The following is a 20735-nucleotide window of genomic DNA, read 5'->3' on the forward strand; positions in this document are numbered from 1 at the left end:
AGGTGCAGCTCCAAAATAAACCATATTTTTGTGGACTTTCATTTGGTCATTGGGATCAAATCCTATTTATTAGAGTTGTTAAGTTTGGTTTTGAATTTGTTGGTGACTTGAAGCCCGAGCTTGTGTAGGGCAATCTTTATATATGTCTACTTATGTTGAACTCCGTTTTTTTTGTAAAATGCATGTTAGGGTTGATTGTAAGGCCAGAGGCCTATTATATAAATTGCATGTTATTAACTTGTGCATGCTACCGGTTGAGCTATAAAAGCAACTCCACCCATTTGCCTTTAGCCATGGCAAGGGGGGGAGCTAGGGCAGCCACTATTCACGTGAATAGTGGTTGTCCTTGCAAAATCCGAATTTTGTGTTTCTACCCGTTGCCCTTGCTAAGGGCATTACTATTCATTTTTTTGTTTGATTCACAACTTTTTTTACCTCAATAATTAATTTAGATAATATTTTCGGATAAGATTTTCGGGTTCCTACGTGTCAATATTATTCATATCTCATAATCGGATAAAATTTTCAATTTCAAATTTCAGATAAATTATAAAAAAGGCTGGTATTTATAGAAAAAAATTCATTAATTTTTGGGTATTTTTCTAAAAAAATTTCCGAATTTTTTTCAGATATTTTATTGCAAAAAAATTGGCTGCCCTTGGATTGGAGGAAAAATCGATCGGAGAGCCCAACCGACGCCACGTGCAAAAAAAATCAAATTAGTCGTACTGCGTCTTGTTATAAAAATCGAGTGGCCTTGTATAAGAATAAATATAATGTTCTTAACCTCATGTTTAACTGGACCTCGGGTAAGACTTGCCTTAGGAGGTGGGTCCCACGCGAAAGGCTGCACTGAAAGCCATTTTTTTTTTTTTTCCCCCTAGCCTCGAGCTGGGCTGAACGGGTGGAAAGGCTCTAACAGATGATAATATACTCATTATATCAAGAAATGCCAATCAAACGAACAAACCAACAGTACAAAAAAGGACACACACACACACACACATATAATGTATAAGCAACTTATCTCATTATTTAAAATACTTGACTAGAATCACATCCATTTAAATATTGGAAACATTAACCACATTAGAACGTAGTTTTACAAACTTAAACATAACACAAATGATATGGGACTATTAGTTAACAATTTTATTTAACTCCATCACCCTCATAGTGGTCATCCATATATCTCTTCCAAAACCAATGTTTCTTCCACACTCTCTCTGTCATTTCTTCAATAGGCACATTTTTGGTCTCGGGAATTAGAAATAGCACAAAGAGTGACATGACCAAGACCCAAGCAGAGAAGAACAAGAAGATGGCATACTTCAAGCTGCAAAGCATTAAGAGGAAGACTTGTCCTATAACAAAACAGCAGAGCATGTTGACACAAACTGTCACACTTTGCCCTGCTGACCGAGCCTCCAATGGAAATGTCTCACTAGGGATCAACCATCCGATGGGTCCCCAAGACCATGCGAAGGCGGAGACGAAAGTACACACCATGACCACCACCAGAATTGACAAACCATAAGATAAATTATTAGAGTGGTCCTTTACCTTCAAGGCTAGCACAATTGCAACGACTATTTGAGAAAGGAACATTTGGATGCCAGCTTCCAATAAGAGCATTCGACGCCCAACTTTGTCAACCAAGAAGACAGATACAATTGTGGCAAGAACATTGACAGCTCCTGTTATAACTGCGGCGTAAAGGGAGGCATTGTTGCCAAAACCCATACTCGCGAACAAAATGGGAGCGTAGAAAAAAATTGCATTGATGCCTGTGAATTGCTGGAAGATCTGCAAAGCAAACATCGGCAATCAAACGATGTTAACAAAATATGACTCTTATATTTCAAGTAACTGATTGACCAATGTACATATACTGACCTGCATCGCTATTGCAATGATCAGTGGGGGGCGATTTTTACGCTTAAGGAGATTCCTAAAGGGGTGCTTTATCTCTTCTGCTACACGACTTGCCTCTACTATCTCCGCAAACTCTGTTTCAATATTTTCTGTTCCCCTGATCTTTTTAAGCACTGATCTTCCTTCATCCAACTTACCGCGTTGTATCAAACTGTTAGGAGTGTCTACCACAATGAGGGACCCCAAGGTTAGCATAAGTGCAGGAACACCTGCCAGACCCAGTGATAGCCTCCAACCCCATCCCCCTTTAATTCTGTGTCGACAGAACACATGGTTATTGGAGGTTAATTAGTGGATGAAGGTTAAGCATAAGAGTAGCCATAATTATTTTCAGTCATTCCCATCAGTCTGGCATAGACAGTTTATCTTCCTTGCCTAATTGATTAAGAAACTAGTTTCATTTTCTTGGTATTTTTCATGTATATTGCTATTTCAACCAAGGAGAAAGGGACATACTTAGCAGCACCATAATTGACAAGGGTTGCCAAAAGAATTCCAATGGTTGCATTAAGCTGGAAAAGTATGTTGAGTCCTCCGCGTATTCTTGTTGGGGCTATCTCCGAAAGGAAAAGTGGGACAACCTACAAAACATGAAAATAATGCGTGATGAGCACGTTAGGGGGCGAGGCATAATGCATATGCCTCAAGAAAATGGAGGCTGAAGCTCCTATTCAAATGGTAGGAAGAAAAACAGAGTTGGTTCATATTATGTCTGAGCGCGTACCTCCAATATTATAACTAATGTCATAAGGTGTTATTTTTTATTTTTGAGACGCAATAACTTTCCCTATATGGGCATGTGCAATTTTTCTCCGTTCGAAACATCAACACTAAAAAGATCAACAGAGAATACCATTTCCTCTAAATCTACGTGTGGTCACAATTAGATTAAAGGCTTAATTACTGTTTTACCTCCTAAACCGGATGCTCGGTCTCACTTTACCCCCTAAAACTGAAATTTTCTCACTTAACCCCCATAATCTCTAAAAATTGCTGAAATTTTCTCACTTTACCACTTCAGTCCATTTTCATCCACAAAACCGTTAAGTGTGCTAACATGGCATAGTCATTTTAGTAATTTTAGCTATTAAAAAAACTTCAAAATCCAAATTATAAATAAATAAAACAAATTTTAAACATTTAAAAAAAGAAATTTAGGGTTAACAAACCCCTTTCTTCCCCTCCCCGTCAGCTAAGAGGAGAGAGGAGAGAGAGAGGGTGGGGTCGGGTAGGGTCGGGTCGGGTCGAGGGGGGGTTGAGATAAGAGAGAAGCAGAGGGAGAGGGAAAGAGAGAGAGAGAGAGAGGCATACACGAGCTAAAATTACAAAAATGCCCATACTACGTCAGCACACTTAACAGTTTTGTGGATGGAAATGGACGGAAATTGTATAAAAGTGAGAAAATTTCAACAAATTTTAGAGATTTTGGGGGTTAAGTGTGAAAATTTCAATAAATTTTAGAGATTCTGGGGTTAAGTGATAAAATTTTAGTTTCAATGAGCAAAGTGAGACCAAGTGTCCGTTCCTGGGGGTAAAACAGTAATTAAGCTTAGATTAAATTGTGTTAGAATTGTACTGTTTGTGCCTAGCTCTTCAAAAAAGAAAATAATAATATTTTGCTAGAAATTGATAACAGTAATACAACATTCCCAGCTCTCAAACCAAAGTAGAACACGAAGAAGCAAAATTAAAAAATTAAAAATTAGAGATAGGAAACCTGATTGCCGAAACCAATTCCACAGCCAAGCAAGATCCTCCCAATGATGACCAATGCAAGGTCATGAAACGCAGCGTTTAGGACTGTACCAACTATAAAGAAAACCCCAGCAATTAACATGGTTTTCTTTCGACCTAGCCTTTTGGTAGTGTATGATGCGAAGAAGGTTGCCACCAGAGCAGCAAGATACAGCAAAGATGTGAACAATTGCAAGCTCTGATTGTTGTATTTGCAATAATTGCTATTGATATTCAGTTTCTGAGTGCTAGCGTAGACATCAGGGTAGAACTTTTTCAAGAAACCGGGCATGGCTGTCACACCTCCTGCATCAACAAGAACCCCAAAAAAAAAATTCATTGTAATTTAAACTAGAACAGACGATAAATAAATTGCGGGTATTTTATTTTATATGTGAGAGACATAGGGGCTGACCAGAAATGGCAACCTCATAACCAAACATGAGGCCTCCAGTAGAAGCCAGTACACATGAAAAGATGACAATTGGTGTGATCTTGGCTTCAACACGATCTTCTGCAGTACTGGCTAAGGCCAAGGAGCCCTGCTTCGCCATAATTACTGGCTATGATCTCAGTCTTGAAACAGTCTAAACAGCCTTATGAATTAGTATTTGTTGAAGTTCCTTGATTATGAAAGAAAGAAAGAGAGAGAGTTTCTGCAGAACCAGTAAGCAGGTGTAACACTTTTGAGAGACTTACAGCTCTATAAATATCAGCTTCTTCACCAAACTGAAGCTCGTATATTTAATATGGTTTCTGTGCATTTATTGTCTGTTCCATTCCTTCTTGTTCTTTCTTTATGATTCTATGTAGAGAAATCCAGGTACATATCCTGTCTTGTCAAAATCAAGAGACCTGCGAGCCACGGCGCAAGATTATTGTTGCACTTAATAATAGCACTGGATATGGTGATCTTATCACGTTATATGTATTTTTACTTCAATTGATTTAATCAAAGGTACATGTTTAAATGTCTATGTTTACTCCATCAATCTAATTTTGGTGCTTATATCTATTAGCCAATATGTTTCATTCGTGCCAATGGTTTCCATCACAGTGGTGGTGGTGGATTCCCCCTCCCCCCATGGCACACAGGTTTGAAACTCCAATGGGTTTCTTTCCTCCAATGTAACCAAAACAAATATGTTTCATTCTTCTAAATTCATTAAAATTAAAAAAATTAATATTAACAAAATTAATAGAAAAAATTGTATTAATTATAAAATATTCAAATTCGATCTAAAAATGAAATTTAAAAGACTTTCTCTTCCCCCAATTTCACACTCAAACCAAACCACCTTCCAAACCTAAGCCACCTCACCATCACATTTGCTAAGCCACCTCCCAAAAATTAATTTTTATTTTATTTTATTTTTCCTAACGGATGATAAATTGTGAAAGAAATAATAATTTTAAAGTTGCAGTCTTATTTTCATGCGAGTTCGCCTATACATTAAGAGATGCTTTGTTTGTTTTAAAGTAGGCTTATTATCTGTTTCAGGGGGTGGGGGTGGGGGTGGGGTGTGATGGAGGTTGGGTCTAGGAGGAGAGGGAAGAGAGAGGCAGAGGGAGAGAGAAGAGAGTAGATAAGGAGCTAAAATTAATAGAATGCCCATGCCACGTCAACACACTTAACAGTTTTGTGGAAGGAAATGGATGAAAGTGGTAAAGTGAGAAAATTTCAGCAATTTTTAGAGATTCAAGGGGCTAAGTGAGAAATTTTTAATTTAACGAGATAAAGTGAGACCAAATGTTTGTTTCATGGGGTGAAACAGTAAATAAGCCTTTAAAGTATATGACTTGTGGGCTTCCATAAACAGAAGTACATCTCTATTGTAAGGACACAGAGCATCTATATAATACTGCAATTCATTCAGTTTTTTATTTTTTTTATTTATAGAAAAATGGTGTTATGATTTACAAAATATGCTAGATTGTCTCATGAAAATTATATGCAATAATTAAAACACAAGTATGTATTAGTTGTTCTTGCGGTTTGGAGTGCTACTACATACCGCAAGAAGGAGGTCGTTGTTTCCTAGGAGACATTTGCCATTGAAACCTTGAAGCACCAAAAAGGAGCTATTTCTTCGTAAGGTCATAAAATCAAGTTCTAGACTCGACCATATTCGAGTTTTCCTAAACTTCTCTCTATTCTTTTGTTTGATTAATTTTATGCATTAATTTTGGCCTTATTTGCTTGAAATTATTTATTTATTTATTTCTAGAATTATAGCAATTAAATGCCTATTTTTCCAACAATCTTAAGACGAAATTTTTTCCTTTGTAATTGTTTATTTGCTATATTAGACAGACATGTTCCAATAGAGTTCTTGATTATGTTATTCCAGAAGACATGTCAATTTCGTGACTTTATGAGTTTTGTTTCAGTATATCTACGAAACTGGTTTTATTAATGTGTAAGGGTCAGTTTGTGATTACTGTCACTTTTTAAAAAAAATGCTTTTGTTGTGATTTGAAAAATTTAGTAAATTTAGCGTACAAACCAATATAGAAACAATTTTTAATTGGATAGTAACTAACACTTTGAATTTGGAAAGATCTCCAAATGGATGTAGTTATTAATTTGGAAATTCTTTTTAAATTTAACAATATATTTAGATTTAACTATCCAATCGGGTTATTTAATTAAAAAAATTATTTATTTATGAAGTATACGAGATTAATTATCTATTAAATAGTGCACATACAATTTTATTTTGAAAAAGAAATGTACCCATTACTTCCTATTATGAAAAATAATGTACCTAGTATGAATTTACTTATTATTCAAATAATATACCCAACTTTTATAAATGCATTTTGGATATAATTTACCTAATAATATCCTATTATGCATATACCTTGTAATTTACCTATTAAGGGTATATTATAGGTATACTAAAGCCATTATATTGTGAAAATAATTTACCTATTATATTCTATTGGATATATATATATTGTGAAAATAATTTACCTATTATATTTTAGGGACTAGAAAAAGCAAAAGGAGAGAGAAAAATTTTAAAAGAAGATACAAAAATGCCCTTATATATATACATATTGTGAAAATAATTTACCTAAAAAACCTTATATTCTATTGGATATTATATATATACATATTGAAAATATATACCTGTAAGATATATACAAGGTAAATTTGTAGGTACATTATATTGTATTGACAATAATTTACCTATTACATTTTATTGGGATAAAATTTGAGGGAGTTTTTATGTAAACAAATTATTATAAAATGGATATTTTTTATTGTTAGAAAATTTAAGGATTACAAGGAATGCCCAAAAGAAAAAAGTCATTGATATGCTTCAAATGATGAAGTATTAATTAGAAATGAGGGACTTAGTGCAAGTTTGACATTGCTTTTTTGGGGTGATAAGTGATTTTTAAAAAAATTTGAGAAGCCCAACCCGTTTGGTAAACTGTGAGAAAATCACTTATTGTTAAAAATTGCTGTGAGAGAAAGCTATAAGGGAAAATAGCTAATGAGGTGCTTTCATTTTCTGATTATGCAGGAATCAGTTTTGAAAAGGCGCTGAGTTTAATGATTATGCGGCAATCATTTTCTGATTATGTGTAAAATCTATACCAACAACACTTTTAACAAAAATTTTACCAATCGCTAAACTGCTTTCTCTCACAGTTGATTTCTCTCATAGCAAATCTGACAAATGATTATTTTCACAGCACAGCAATGCCAAACTAGCCATTAATGACATGCTTGAAAACTATCATATTGACTTATTTGAAGTTTGGTGGGAAACAATGTAAATATGTAGGAGTATTATGACCTTTTATATCTTATGAGGCATTTTAGTTTGAATTTGGGTTTTATACATTGTTTTCAAAATTAATGGGTTGGTTGATGTCTAGGAAATAGAAATTGTAGGGGCCTCCAGCCCTTGAAAATAATATGATGTAAAGTGAAGCATTTCATGTTTGGTAAACAATATATTTTTAAAGTTCGTATGAAAAGTAATGTCAAAACCGTTCAGTAAATTTTAATATAAAACTTATTGTAACTGTGAATAATGATTAAAATAGACATGATGTTGAAAGTGTTATGTGCTGGCTATGTGGTGCTGGTGGAAAGGGGGGTATTAGTGGTGGTTGTGGTGGTTTAGGTGGTGGAGGTGAGGTGGAAGTGGAGATGGTGGTGGTGGGTGGTGGTACATGTCATTTAAATTCAGAAAAGAAAAAAAAAAGTATTATCATTTATGCATATAATCCGATTGCATCATATGTAGAGTGAATTTAAAACAGCAAGATGTGCGTGTATACAAAAATCATCATATCATATTGCACGTGGCTGCTGATTGATGAAAATATAACTGATGCCAAAGGGTATCTGAAATACGTGAAAATGCTTGACATTTCACTTTATTTGCTTTGTCCTCTTTCTTTCTATTGGATAAATTGTTGTGTTTAAAAAAGAAACAAAAAAATTTGCATGCTCGATGTGGCGTGCATAAATTGGCCTAGAGCCTGTTTTGGTCTGGATCCAAAGGGTGTGGTTGGGTCTGTTTTGAATAAGTTGAGACACAGTTCTCCTGTTGTGAGATGGTGGCTTAGTAGATGCAATGTTTATTGTCTTTGTTTTTTTTGTTTTTTGTTTTTTATGAGAATGTTTGTGTCTTTGTTTTACTGCCTCTGTCTGTGTGCTTGCATAAGTCTGCCATATCAAAATACGTTTCATGAGAAAGAACGAAGCGAATTGATCTTTGCCTTCCTCTTGGAGTCAATGCCGTGTTCCAAATGGTTGTGTATTTAATTGGGTAGTTGCCGTTTTCATTTGTACTGTCATAGCCAGAGAAAATGTAAAAGTTTCAATTTATTTTTTGAGGACTTTTTTTTATTAAGAATGACGATAATATACTAAACTCATACACACTACACAGATACTAGAACTCGAACTTAGAATCTTGCCTGAAAGAGCACTTACTCTAAACCACTACACTGATGAATCATTTACCTTAAATAAGTTTTTTTCTTCTGAATTATGTTGTATTTTTATGAGAGGATCAAGTTAGCAATAGTTTCTTTATAATAAGAAATTAATTTGAAAGCACAAAATGTAACGTTGATATTTGAATATGTTTTAAACTCATTGTCACTGAGTTAAAACAAGTCTAAGATGATAAGCATTTTCAATCAAAGTTGAATTTATGAGTTGCGACAACCGAAAGTGATGTTGTCATTAGTCAAATTGGTATAGCTTGAAATTCATTTTGGATGAATTACATGTTTACGTATATATTTTAATCATTTAATGAGGGTATAGTAAATTAGAGTACGTTAATTATAACATAGTTCTATTACTAGTGCAACATTATAATGATTTAAATAATAAATATAAACTAACAGGTGGAGTTATTTCATTCTGTCAGGGAAAGTAAAAGTGCCCTACTTCTCAAGGCATATGATAGGGTGAATTATTGGCACCCACATTATGAGAGAATTCTAGGGTTCGCCCACAACCGCAATTAAATTTTGGTACCGAAAGGGGGTACCTTCCTAATATGACGTTTGTGGGTGTGTACGACTTAAGTATTAGAAGGTTACTTAGCGTGCACAATTAAGTCTTGACAATATAAATTAGAGACTTGACGTTGTAAACAATTACTCTCAAGTGAATATAAAGCTGAAATGTGTTTGCATACATTATAAATAGTCAACCTAATAGACCTAATTTTCCAAGGTTTGTCTAAAGAGTTAATATTGAGGAAAATGGGTTATAAACATGGACATTTAAAGTCGTCATAGTGGATACCCAATCTAGCTGACTAGAGATTCTAAAATCTAGGTTCAAAAGGGACATCTAAATTATGGATAACCAAATAGTAGGACTATGATGAAATAGTGTTGCCTGTACGTAGCGTGTTTTAAGATAAGATTTGTTTTTAATGATTTCAATATAGCTTGGAAATCTAAGTAAGATATATCAAGATATTTTATTAGGAAGTCACCTATACGAGTGAAATGGGACCTTTAGTATGAGAATTTTTCAAGGCTAAATTCTCTAAACTACATGAATTCGAAAGTGTACAATTAGAACCAGATATTACTATTGTTTGGATTTACAAAAACAGTTGAACAATTTGAGGTGTGTTCAAGGTTCAATGATTAGCCAAGTTGAACAATTTGAGGTGTGTTCAAGGTTCAATGATTAGCCAAGTAAATCCGATAGTATCTCACTAGCATAGGAAAGGTTGAAGGACAAAACCTACCTATATCTTGATATGCAATATCTTTCCAATCGAATTCTTTCAAAGAGTTTGCAGTGTTTTGTGTTTTTCTTTCGACCAATTTTACATCCATGTGGGGGGATTGTTGGAAAAATTAATTTTTATTTTATTTTATTTTATTTTTCCTAATGGGTGATAAATTGTGAAAGATATAATAATTTTAAAGTTCCTATACATGAAGAGAGATGATTTGTTTGTATTAAAGTATATGACTTCTTGTGCGCTTGTAAGGACACAAAGCATCTCCACTTGCATCTCACTATTTAAAATGCTTGACTGAAATGAAATTTTCATCTGAAATATCCATTTAAATATTGGAACGTTATCCACTTGACATACTCAACGAAAACCAGGGCCCCATCATAAGAACCTAGGCTTACAAACTTAAAACAAAACACAAACGATAATGGGAATTAAAACATAACACAAACGAGAATGGGACTATTAGTTAACAATATTATTTAGTGGTCATCCATAAATCTCTTCCAAAACCAATGTTTCTTCCACACTCTCTCAGTCATTTCTTCAATAGGAACATTTTTGGTCTCGGGAATTAGAAGTAGCACAAAGAGTGACATGATCAAGACCCAAGCAGCGAAGAACAAGAAGATGGCATACTTCAAGCTGCAAAGCATTAAGAGGAAGACTTGTCCTATAACAAAACAGAAGAGCATGTTGACACAAACTGTCACACTTTGCCCTGCTGACCGAGCCTCCAGTGGAAATGTCTCACTAGGTATCAACCATCCGATGGGTCCCCAGGACCACGCGAAGGCAGAGACGAAAATGCACACCATGACCACCACAAGAATTGCCAAACCAAAAGATAAATTATTAGAATGATCCTTTACCTTCACGGCTAGCACTATTGCAACGACTATTTGAGAAAGCAACATTTGGATGCCAGCTTCCAATAAGAGCATTCGACGCCCAACTTTGTCAACCAAGAAGAGAGATACAATTGTGGCAAGCACATTGACAGCTCCTGTTATAACTGCGGCATAAAGTGAGGCATTGCTGCCAAAACCCATGCTTGCAAACAAAATGGGAGCATAGAAAAAAATTGCATTGATGCCTGTGAATTGCTGGAAGATCTGCAAAGCAAACATTGACAATCAAACAAAGTTAACAAAATGTGACATAATTTTTCAAGTTACTGATTAACCAATGTATATACTGACCTGCATTGCTATTGCAATGACCAGTGGGGGGCGATTTTTACGCTCAAGGAGATTCCTGAAGGGGTGCTTTATCTCTTCTGCTACACGACTTGCCTCCACTATCTCCGCAAACTCTGTTTCAATATTTTCTGTTCCCCTGATCTTTTTAAGCACTGATCTTCCTTCATCCAACTTACCGCGTTGTATCAAACTGTTAGGAGTGTCTACCACAATGAGGGACCCCAAGGTTAGCATAAGTGCAGGAACACCTGCCAGACCCAGTGATAGCCTCCAACCCCATCCCCCTTTAATTCTGTTTCGACAGAACACATGGTTATTAGAGGTTAATCATAGACAGTTTATCTTCATGTACCTAATTGATTAAGAAACTAGTTTCATTTTCTTGGTATTTTTCATGTATATTGCTAATTCAACCAAGGATAAAGGGACATACTTAGCAGCACCATAATTGACAAGGGTTGCCAAAAGAATTCCAATGGTTGCATTAAGCTGGAAAAGTATGTTGAGTCCTCCACGTATTCTTGTTGGGGCTATCTCCGAAAGGAAAAGTGGGACAACCTACAAAACATGAAAATAATGCTTGATGAGCATGTTAGGGGGCAAGGGATAATGCATATGCCTCGAGAAAATGGAGACTGAAAGCTCCTATTCAAATGGTAGGAAGAAAAACAGAGCTGCGTCATATTATGTCTCCGATAGGCATACCTCCAATGCGCCTATTATAATGTCACATGGTGTTATCAGTCACATTACCACATATCGTTTTGCTTTTGAGATGCAATAATTTTCCCTATATGGGCATCTGCAATTTTTTCTCCATTCATAACATCAGCACTAAAAAGATCAACAGATTACCATTTCCTCTAAATTCTACATGTCATCACTATTACATGAAATTGTATTAGAGTTGTACTGTGTTTTACTATCCTTTGCCCTGCCTAGCTCTTTGAAAAAGAAAACAATAATGTCTTGCTAGAAATTGATAACAGCAAATACAACATTCTCAAACTCTCAAAACAAAGCAAGATCCTGATTGCCGAAATTAAAAATGAAAACCTGATTGCCGAAACCAACTCCACAACCAAGCAAGACCCTCCCCAGGATGACCACGGAAAGGTGATTAAACGCAGCGTTTAGGACTGTACCAACTATAAAGAAAACCCCAGCAATTAACATGGTTTTCTTTCGACCTAGCCTTTTGGTAGTGTATGATGCGAAGAAGGTTGCCACCAGAGCAGCAAGATACAGCAAAGATGTGAACAATTGCAAGCTTTGATTGTTGTATTTGCAATAATTGCTATTGATATTCAGTTTCTGAGTGCTAGCGTAGACATCAGGGTAGAACTTTTTCAAGAAATCTGGCATGGCTGTCACACCTCCTGCATCAATAAGAACAACCCAAAAATTAAAACAAAAACAAAAACAAAAATCATTGTCAATTTTAACTAAAACAGAAAGAAAAAAAAATTGTGGGTATTTTATTTTATATGTGAGAGAGAAACAGAGGGGCTGACCAGAAATGGCAACCTCATAACCAAACATGAGGCCTCCAGTAGCAGCCAGTACACATGAAAAGATGACAATTGGTGTGATCTTAGGCTTCAACACGATCTTCTGCAGTACTTGCTATGGACAAGGAGCCCTGCTTAGCCATAGTTACTAGCTATGACCTCAATCTTTAAACAGTCTAAGCAAACTGTTAATTGGTCTAAAAATAATGCTTGAAGCTGCTTCTGCAGCTTATAAATATACATACAAGTTAAGAAGAAAGAAAAGGAGAGAGTTTATGCAAAACCAGCAAAGGGGTTGTTTTTAGGATATCTAGATTGTGTTTGTGTGTTTGAAAAAGAAAGAGAGAGAGAGAGAGAGAGAGAGAGAGAGAGAGACATTGCATGAGAAACAGGTGTCTCAGTTCTAAGAGTATCTTATCGGCTTCCTTATCTAAAGCTAAAGCTAATATTATATGTTTTCTCTGTTCCTTTGTCTGTTCCATTCCTTCGTATTATTTGTCAATGATTCTATGTAAAGAAATCCAGAGACATTCCGTTTCTCTTGTCAAAACCAGAAGACCGTGCGTGACTCTGTGAGCCCACAGTGCAACATTATTGTTGCGTTTTATGATAGCACTGGACATGCAAGATTATCTGTATGTTTACGTTAATTCATTGAATGCAGTCATATATCTTGAAAGATAATTATGTTCTTAGTTTTCTTTTGCAAATTAAGTACTGAAGAAATCGATTGTTTTTATTAGGCGGCACACGGTTCAATTCAACCGAGGGGCGCAGTTCCATTGGTTCTTCTTTTTCCCGTGGCACACTGTTCAACTAAATAATACTTATTTTAAGTGCTGTTATTTTTACCCACAGTCTTATTTTTTCACTCATCTTATCTTTCCACTCAACCATATAAATTTGAAAATACACAATCATATCTTTCCACCCACCATTATTCCTAAAATACATTTTATTTATTAATTCAAGCAAATTCAATCTCTCTCAGTCTAGCAACAAGTCAAAAAGAGAAAAGAACAAATTTATTTACTAATATATATATATATAGGAAAATGCTAGGGAGACCAACTTTAAATACTAACTTATATGTACATCTCTTTAATAGAGCGTGGGACCCATTGTATTGGTGGGCTCCACCTCTATTAGAAAGATGGTACACAAGTTGGTATCTAAAGTTGGTATATCTAGCATGACCTATATATATATATATATATATCTCTCTCTCTCCTCCCTCCAACAACAACGAAGAAAGAGAGAAGAACAAATTTATTTACCAATTGACAAAAATTGAAGGTTCAAGTTGCTCCAATAAAGTAGTCAAATCGTATATGAATTTGAATGTCAGAAGAGATATGTCAAAAATAATATATCAAAAAGCTTTATTCAAATATTATTTTTAATCTATAATTGTGACATGTCAACTCTCAAGCACTTAGATTGAATTTAAATGATGTGGCATGTTGAGAGGAAAAGGCAACAAAATCATGGAGATCCTTTTCATTAAGTCTTTAAAAGTCATTTTACAAAAGGGTAAATTTGTCTCTAAAATTTTGATGATAAGATGGGTGGGAAAATAGAATAAGAGGGTGGAAATAGCAATACTCTTTATTTTTTTCATCTGCACTCTTTATTTTATTACAATTTAATTATTTTCTAGCTTGGAGTAATGCTAATGACGTGTAGTCCGGCATAAAAGGCCTTAACTTGCAGAGTCATGCTTTTTGGTTTGAACCGTAATGCCCCTTAGATATATTGGCATTGTATGAGAAAATTCCCTCTCATGCCTATTTGAAAAAAAAAAAAAAAAAAAAAAGAAGAAAGCTAGATTAACATATTAAACAAAGTACTTATGTTCAAAATTTTAAAACGTTCTTTGGTATCAAAATCAATTTTACAAACGTTTCTCATTGTTTTTGTTTTGGGCTTTGGCACACTATACATAACAAAGGTGTGCGCAAAAGCAAGATTAGGAATATTCGGGCCCGTTTGATAACCATTTCAATTTTAGTTTTTCATTTTTCATTTTTTGTGCTAGAGTATAGAATAAAATGAGAGTAAGAATGGGGTTGAAGGATGAGGATGAGATTGTGAGAATGGCGAAGCCAGAATGAGGTAATTAGGCCCAATGGGCCGGAATGGCCCGTGGCCAATCATAGGCAACGTCAATTCACAATGGATTGGCCCATATAAAGTCCATTTGTTAAATGAATAATACTAGTCTTACTACATTTTTATACCACAGTTTTATACTACATGATGTGGCAGCTGATGTGTACACACCACATCATGTAAAATAATAGTTTCTGTTTTTCTAATTTTATTTATTAAAATACATTTCATTCATTTAATTGATATGACATATGATATGAACATGCCACATCATGTGGTATAGAAATATGGGATAAAAATGTGGTAAGTGTAGCATTATTCTTGTTAAATTATATTTCTTTTAGAGAAAAATATTACATGATATTATTATATTTATATCTTAAATTCAAGACTATTTCTTTTCTCTAATAATATATATATTAAAAGTTAATATTTTCTTTTTATATAAGTTAATTAGGTGATTTACTTCCTTGTTTCATATAATTGACACATCCTTGTATAATTAGAAGATATTCTCCTAATTAATTATTGTATCTATTTCCTTGTAAAGCACCCTTGTAAACTCCTATATATACATACAATTAACCCGAAGTATTCAAACCAAGTATCATATTTTAGCATGGTATCAGAACAACCGATCTTAGGTCATCTTTAAGCCCTCAAATCATATCCTCAAATTCAAATCCAAACCCTAAATCAAATTCCTTACCTCTCAAATGAAATCTTCTTATCAAACTCCTTAAACACATACCTCTCAAATCAAATTCCTAAATCAAATTCCTCAAATCAAAATCCTCAAATTCTCAAATCCACTCCTCAACCACAAACACCCACTCATATCAAATCTTCCTTCCGTTATTATGTCAGGCCCCCCCAACGATTCTCTCCCTCCTTGTAGACTCAAAGAAGCATGCAGTCAATCATGTTGAACAAGCTACAATGGGCTTGTGCCTCTATAGCCACCATCAAAGGTTTTGCTTTCCATACGTCATCTCCAAAGCACACATGGATTATTGAATCGAGTGCTATGGATGACATGACATTTTATCCTGACCAACTTATTACTCATAAACCCTCCACACAATCAGTGGTGTCTAATGCTAATGGTACCCCCTCCCTTGTGGTTGGGGAAGGCTCTCTATCTCTCTATAACTTCATTAATCTTGATTTTGTATTGGTTCTTCCATCTTTAGGACCATAACTTGTTGTCTGTTGCACAACTTACTACTAGTTTGGGGTGTCGTGTAATATTTTTGCCGAATCATTGTATTTTTTTACGACATCCTCATCAGGAAGACGATTGGTTGTGGTACTAGGCAAGGCAAACTTTACTACTTAGACTAAGCACCGGATAGTGAGACTAAGGTTGGTCAAGATTTCATAACAAGTGGAGCTCGTTCTGAGAGGTACAATGACAAAGTTTGGTTATGGCATAAATGTCTTGAGCATGCCTCGTTCTATTATGTGAAGAAGTTGTTTCCATCATTATTTTCCAATTTTGATGTTTCCAGTGTCTAATGTGATACATGTGAATTGGCTAAAAGCCATCATGTTCCGTTCCCATTAAATACAAAAATAAGTTTGGTTTCCTTCTCCTTTATTCATTATGATGTTTGAAGCCCTGCTCAAATCGTTGCTCTGGATGGACTCGATGGTTTGTCACTTTCATTGATGACTATACCCGAATAACTTGGGTTTCCTTCTCAAAACCAAAGGGGAAGTCAATTTAACGTTTCAACTATTCCACTAAATGGGGGTGACTTAGTTTGATGCCCAAATCCAAGTTCTCCGTTCTGACAATGGCAGAGAATTTCTTAATCATTACCTTAACAAATTCTTATAGGATCATGACATCATACATCACACTCATGTCCATATACTCCCCAAAATAGGAGTGGCTGAGTGAAAGAACCAACATTTACTGGAAGTCATAGTTGCCTCTCTATGTGGTGCCAACATGCCTCGATCTGTTTAGGGTAAGGACGTCCTCTTTGCAGCTTACCTTATCAATAGGATTCTCTCAAGTATGTTGAATTTCCAAACTCCTCTTCAAACACTTCACCAACATATCCAAATACTTCCCACCCCAAACCTTGAACCACAGATTTTCGGTTGTGTTGTGTTGTTACACTTACATGATTACCAACAAACAAATTGAAGCTCCACGCAGAAAAGTGTTTTTCATTGGCTATGCCCTTCATTAGAAAGGTTACCGATGTTATCACCCTTCAAGTCAAAAGGTATATACCTTCCATGGATGTAGTGTTCCGGAAACACGATATATATTTTTCAGAAGCGCATTAGGAGAATTTAGAGTTAAACACCCCGACTTTCTGGATTTTTTCACAACCAAAGAGACTTAGCATCAAAGCGACAAGTCGACCCCCTTTATCCGTGCGCATAAGGAGTCTCTGCCTTTAAACGGCCAGTAGTCCTTCCAAAACGATCGGTCTCCTCTCGAGTTTTTCACACCATGCATCTCTACCACAACATGACCAGTCGTTAGAGCCACACGAGTGATTGCCTCTCTGTTGCCAAAATCAAGAGAAGACTGTTAATTCATTTTCTGAGATTTTGCCTACTCCGGACCATCTTTAGCTCTAGAACCATACTAATTGCATGTTGAGGATGTCATTCAAGTAACATCTCCCCCTAAAACTGATAACACTAATGAAATATATCATGATAATTTGATTTCATAAAGTATAAAGGATACAGGTACCCCTATATATACCAACTTTGATAAAGGAAAAACCGTTGGTAAACCTCGAGTACCAATACGAAGCACATCTTAAAGGCAAATGAAAATACCCCATCAATAATTTTATATCTCTAAACAGATTATCATAGTTACATGTACACATTATGAACCAATTGGCCGATATATTTGTCCCAAATAGTGTGAATATAAAGCATTAGAAGACTCAAAATGAAACGAAGCCATAAATGGAGAAATGCGAGCTCTCCAGAAGAATACCACATGGGATATCGTGCCTTTACCTCACGAAAATAAGACGATGGAATGCAGGTGGATCTATACTATGAACCTCAAAGCAGATAGATCTATTGAAAGATATAAAGCCAAATTGGTGACGAAGGGGTATACATAGAGGTATGGGGTGGACTACTAAGAGACCTTTGCCCTAGTAGCCAAGATCAACACTATCAGAGTTCTACTATCTCTAGCAGCAAATCTATATTGGCCACTACATCAGTTCGATGTTAAAAATGATTTTTTACATGGAAACTTGGAAAAGAGGTATACATGGATTTACCACCAAGATGTAATTTAGCTCATGACAAGAAAAATCAAGTTTGCAAGCACAGGATATCATTATATAGGTTAATACAATCTCCTAGGGCATGATTTGGAAGATTTACTAAGTCCATAAGGAATTTTGGATACACTCAAAGTAATTCAAACCGCATCTTGTTCTTGAAGTGTGATGGAGGAAAAATTACTACATTAATTGTTTATGTAGATGACATAGTTGTAACTGGGAACGATGGATGAGAGCAACATAAGCTACAAAAGTATTTGTCTAGGGAATTTGAGATGAAGGATTTAGTTGCTCTAAAATACTTCCTCAGAATTAAAGTAGCAAGATCAAAATTTGGTATTTTTATGTCTCAAAGGAAATATATGATGGATACACATTGGAACATGAATGCTAGGATGTAAGCCTGCTAACACACTCATTGAGATGAATCACAAGTTGTGTGAAGACATGGACCATCTACCAACCAATAAGAAACAATACCAGGGCTTTGTTGGAATGTTGATATATTTGGCACCCATAAGACTAGATATTGCATATGTTGTGAGTGTGGTTAGTCAGTTTATGCCTTCACCCAGTGTTTCTTATATGAATGCAGTTGATCGGATCTTGAGATACTTAAAGTCAGCACCCTGAAAAGGGATTAATGTTATGAAAGAATGGAAATCTTGAAGTTGTTGGATATATAGATGTTGATTGGGCTAGTTCCATTACATATAGACACTTTACATCGAGGTACTTTACATTCGTTAGAGGTAACCTAATCACTTGGCGGACTAAAACACAAAATGTGGATGCCCGGTCTAGTGCAGAAGCAGAGTGTCGAGGTATAGCTCAAGGAGTTTGTGAATTATTGTGGATCATAGGACTCTTAACAGAATTGGGTTTTAAACTAGACAAGCCCATGCAGTTACATTGTGATAATAAGTCAGTAATCAATGTTCCTCATAATCCAATTCAACATGATCGAACAAAACATGTTGAGGTGGATAATCATTGCATGAAAGAAAATATTGAGAACAAGATCATCTGCTTACCCTTTGTTAAATCAAAAGATCAGTTAACGGATTTCTTGACAAAAGCCGTCTGTGGATGAGTGTTTTGTGACTCACTTACCAAGTTGGGTATGGTGACGTATATGCACCAACTTGAGGAGGAGTGTTGACGTGAGTTAACCTACTAATTCAAGAAGATTTATTTCCTAAGTTAATTAGGTGATTTACTTCTTTGTTTCATATAGTTGACACATCCTGGTATAATTAGGAGATATTCTCCTAATTAATTACTGTATCTATTTCCTTGTAAAGCACCCTTATAAATTCCAAAATATCTCTTTATGAAAAAGATACAATTAACTAAAGTATTTAAACCAAGTATCATATTTTAGCAATAAAATGAAATGATATAGAGGACTCAATGATCTATACAATATGTAGCAATAGCAAAGAGAGTCTTTCTCTCTTAAAAAAGCACATGTTAATTATATTTTGACCAGATAAAAAAACTAACATAGGCAAGCAGTCTCGATCTCTTGACTACGGGGGTCCAAGAGATTTGTGGCCACCTATCGTTGGATGTAAATTCAACGGTTCGCTCACTCTCGCACTCATTTTAAGAAACTTTTTTGTATGGTGAGTGACTACAAATCTCTTGGACCCTTGTAGTCCAAGAGATCAGAACTGCATAAGCAAGTTGTATTTCAATAATATGAAAAGCATATGTATTTTTGAGGGGAGACTGTGAATTCATTCATGGAGAAAAATTGTTGATAAAAGAAATCTCTTAACAAAAGGAGCATGAACCAATTAGAGATAAACCTTGAGAAAAAGAAATAGAGATAAACCCTACCCGTTGGTTTCAATGAAGGGTGAGGATTGGATTTCTTAGAGCATTTCCAGCAGTTAGGCCCTTGCCATGGTAAGGGGAGCCCTAGGCAACTACTATTCATGAATAGTGGCTGCCTAGCTCTCCCGACAAAGTGTGTTTCAGCAGATTAGTCCTTTGCCATGGCAAATATTATTCATCTTGTTTTGTTTTTTTTCACAACTTTGTTTATTTAAATAATTAATTTTGTTAATATTTTCGGATAAGATTTTTGGGTTCCTACATGTCAATACTATTCATATCGGATAAGATTTTCGGTTTCAAATTTCAAATAAATTTCAAATTTAAGATACATTTCAAAATTCAAATTTCAGATAAATTTAAAATGTCAAATTTCATATACATTTCGAAATTCAAATTTCAGATAAAAATATTGAGTAGAAAGTGAATAATAGTATAAGAAGAAGAAAATATATGAGGATTTGGTGTTAAAACAGAAGAGTATTGGTTGGTATTTATAGAAAAAAAAATTCAGTATTTTTTGGGTTTTTTTTTTTTTTTTTTTTATTGGAAAAAATTGGCTGCTCGATTGGAGCAAAATTATGATCGGAGAGCCCAGGACGCGACACGTGGCACATATCCGTTGGCGGACATCAGTAGCGCTGGTGTTCAAATTTTTTAACGTTGGCGCGTGCACATTAAAAATTTTGAGAGCCTGCACTGACGTCAGCTCAGCCCGCAGGCTGCCAGCCGTTAGCTGGGTCCCAATCCTTTTGTTGCTGGAAACACCATTTTGGGCTCCCCCCCACAACCACCACAGCCCTCCTCTTGGTCCTCTTGCTGGAAGTGCTCTTAAACCAAACCAACAGGCCCATACAATTTTTTGATATCATA

At 35.3% G+C, this 20735-nt stretch overlaps 2 protein-coding genes across 2 annotated transcripts; both read right to left on the reverse strand.

The window, feature by feature from the left end:
- Window positions 1–1011: 1011 nt before the first annotated feature.
- LOC103322774 (sugar transport protein 13-like) lies at window positions 1012–4353 on the reverse strand. Its single transcript, XM_008224703.3, has 5 exons — window positions 4085–4353; window positions 3653–3975; window positions 2392–2516; window positions 1897–2188; window positions 1012–1806 (listed from the first exon to the last, which is right to left on the reverse strand). Exons 1-5 carry the CDS (start codon window positions 4221–4223, stop codon window positions 1153–1155), a joined length of 1533 nt encoding a protein of 510 aa, XP_008222925.2. The 5' UTR covers window positions 4224–4353; the 3' UTR covers window positions 1012–1152.
- A 5851-nt stretch (window positions 4354–10204) lies between these two features.
- On the reverse strand, window positions 10205–13110 carry LOC148920235 (sugar transport protein 13-like). Its single transcript, XM_089046264.1, has 5 exons — window positions 12631–13110; window positions 12173–12495; window positions 11550–11674; window positions 11117–11408; window positions 10205–11029 (listed from the first exon to the last, which is right to left on the reverse strand). The coding sequence occupies exons 1-5, from the start codon at window positions 12656–12658 to the stop codon at window positions 10397–10399; spliced, it is 1401 nt and encodes a 466-aa protein (XP_088902390.1). The 5' UTR covers window positions 12659–13110; the 3' UTR covers window positions 10205–10396.
- Window positions 13111–20735: the final 7625 nt, after the last annotated feature.

Source organism: Prunus mume, linkage group LG2 (genome assembly GCF_029339155.1).
Source record: "Prunus mume cultivar Tortuosa linkage group LG2, ASM2933915v1, whole genome shotgun sequence".
In the NCBI taxonomy this organism is placed as follows: Eukaryota; Viridiplantae; Streptophyta; class Magnoliopsida; order Rosales; family Rosaceae; genus Prunus; species Prunus mume.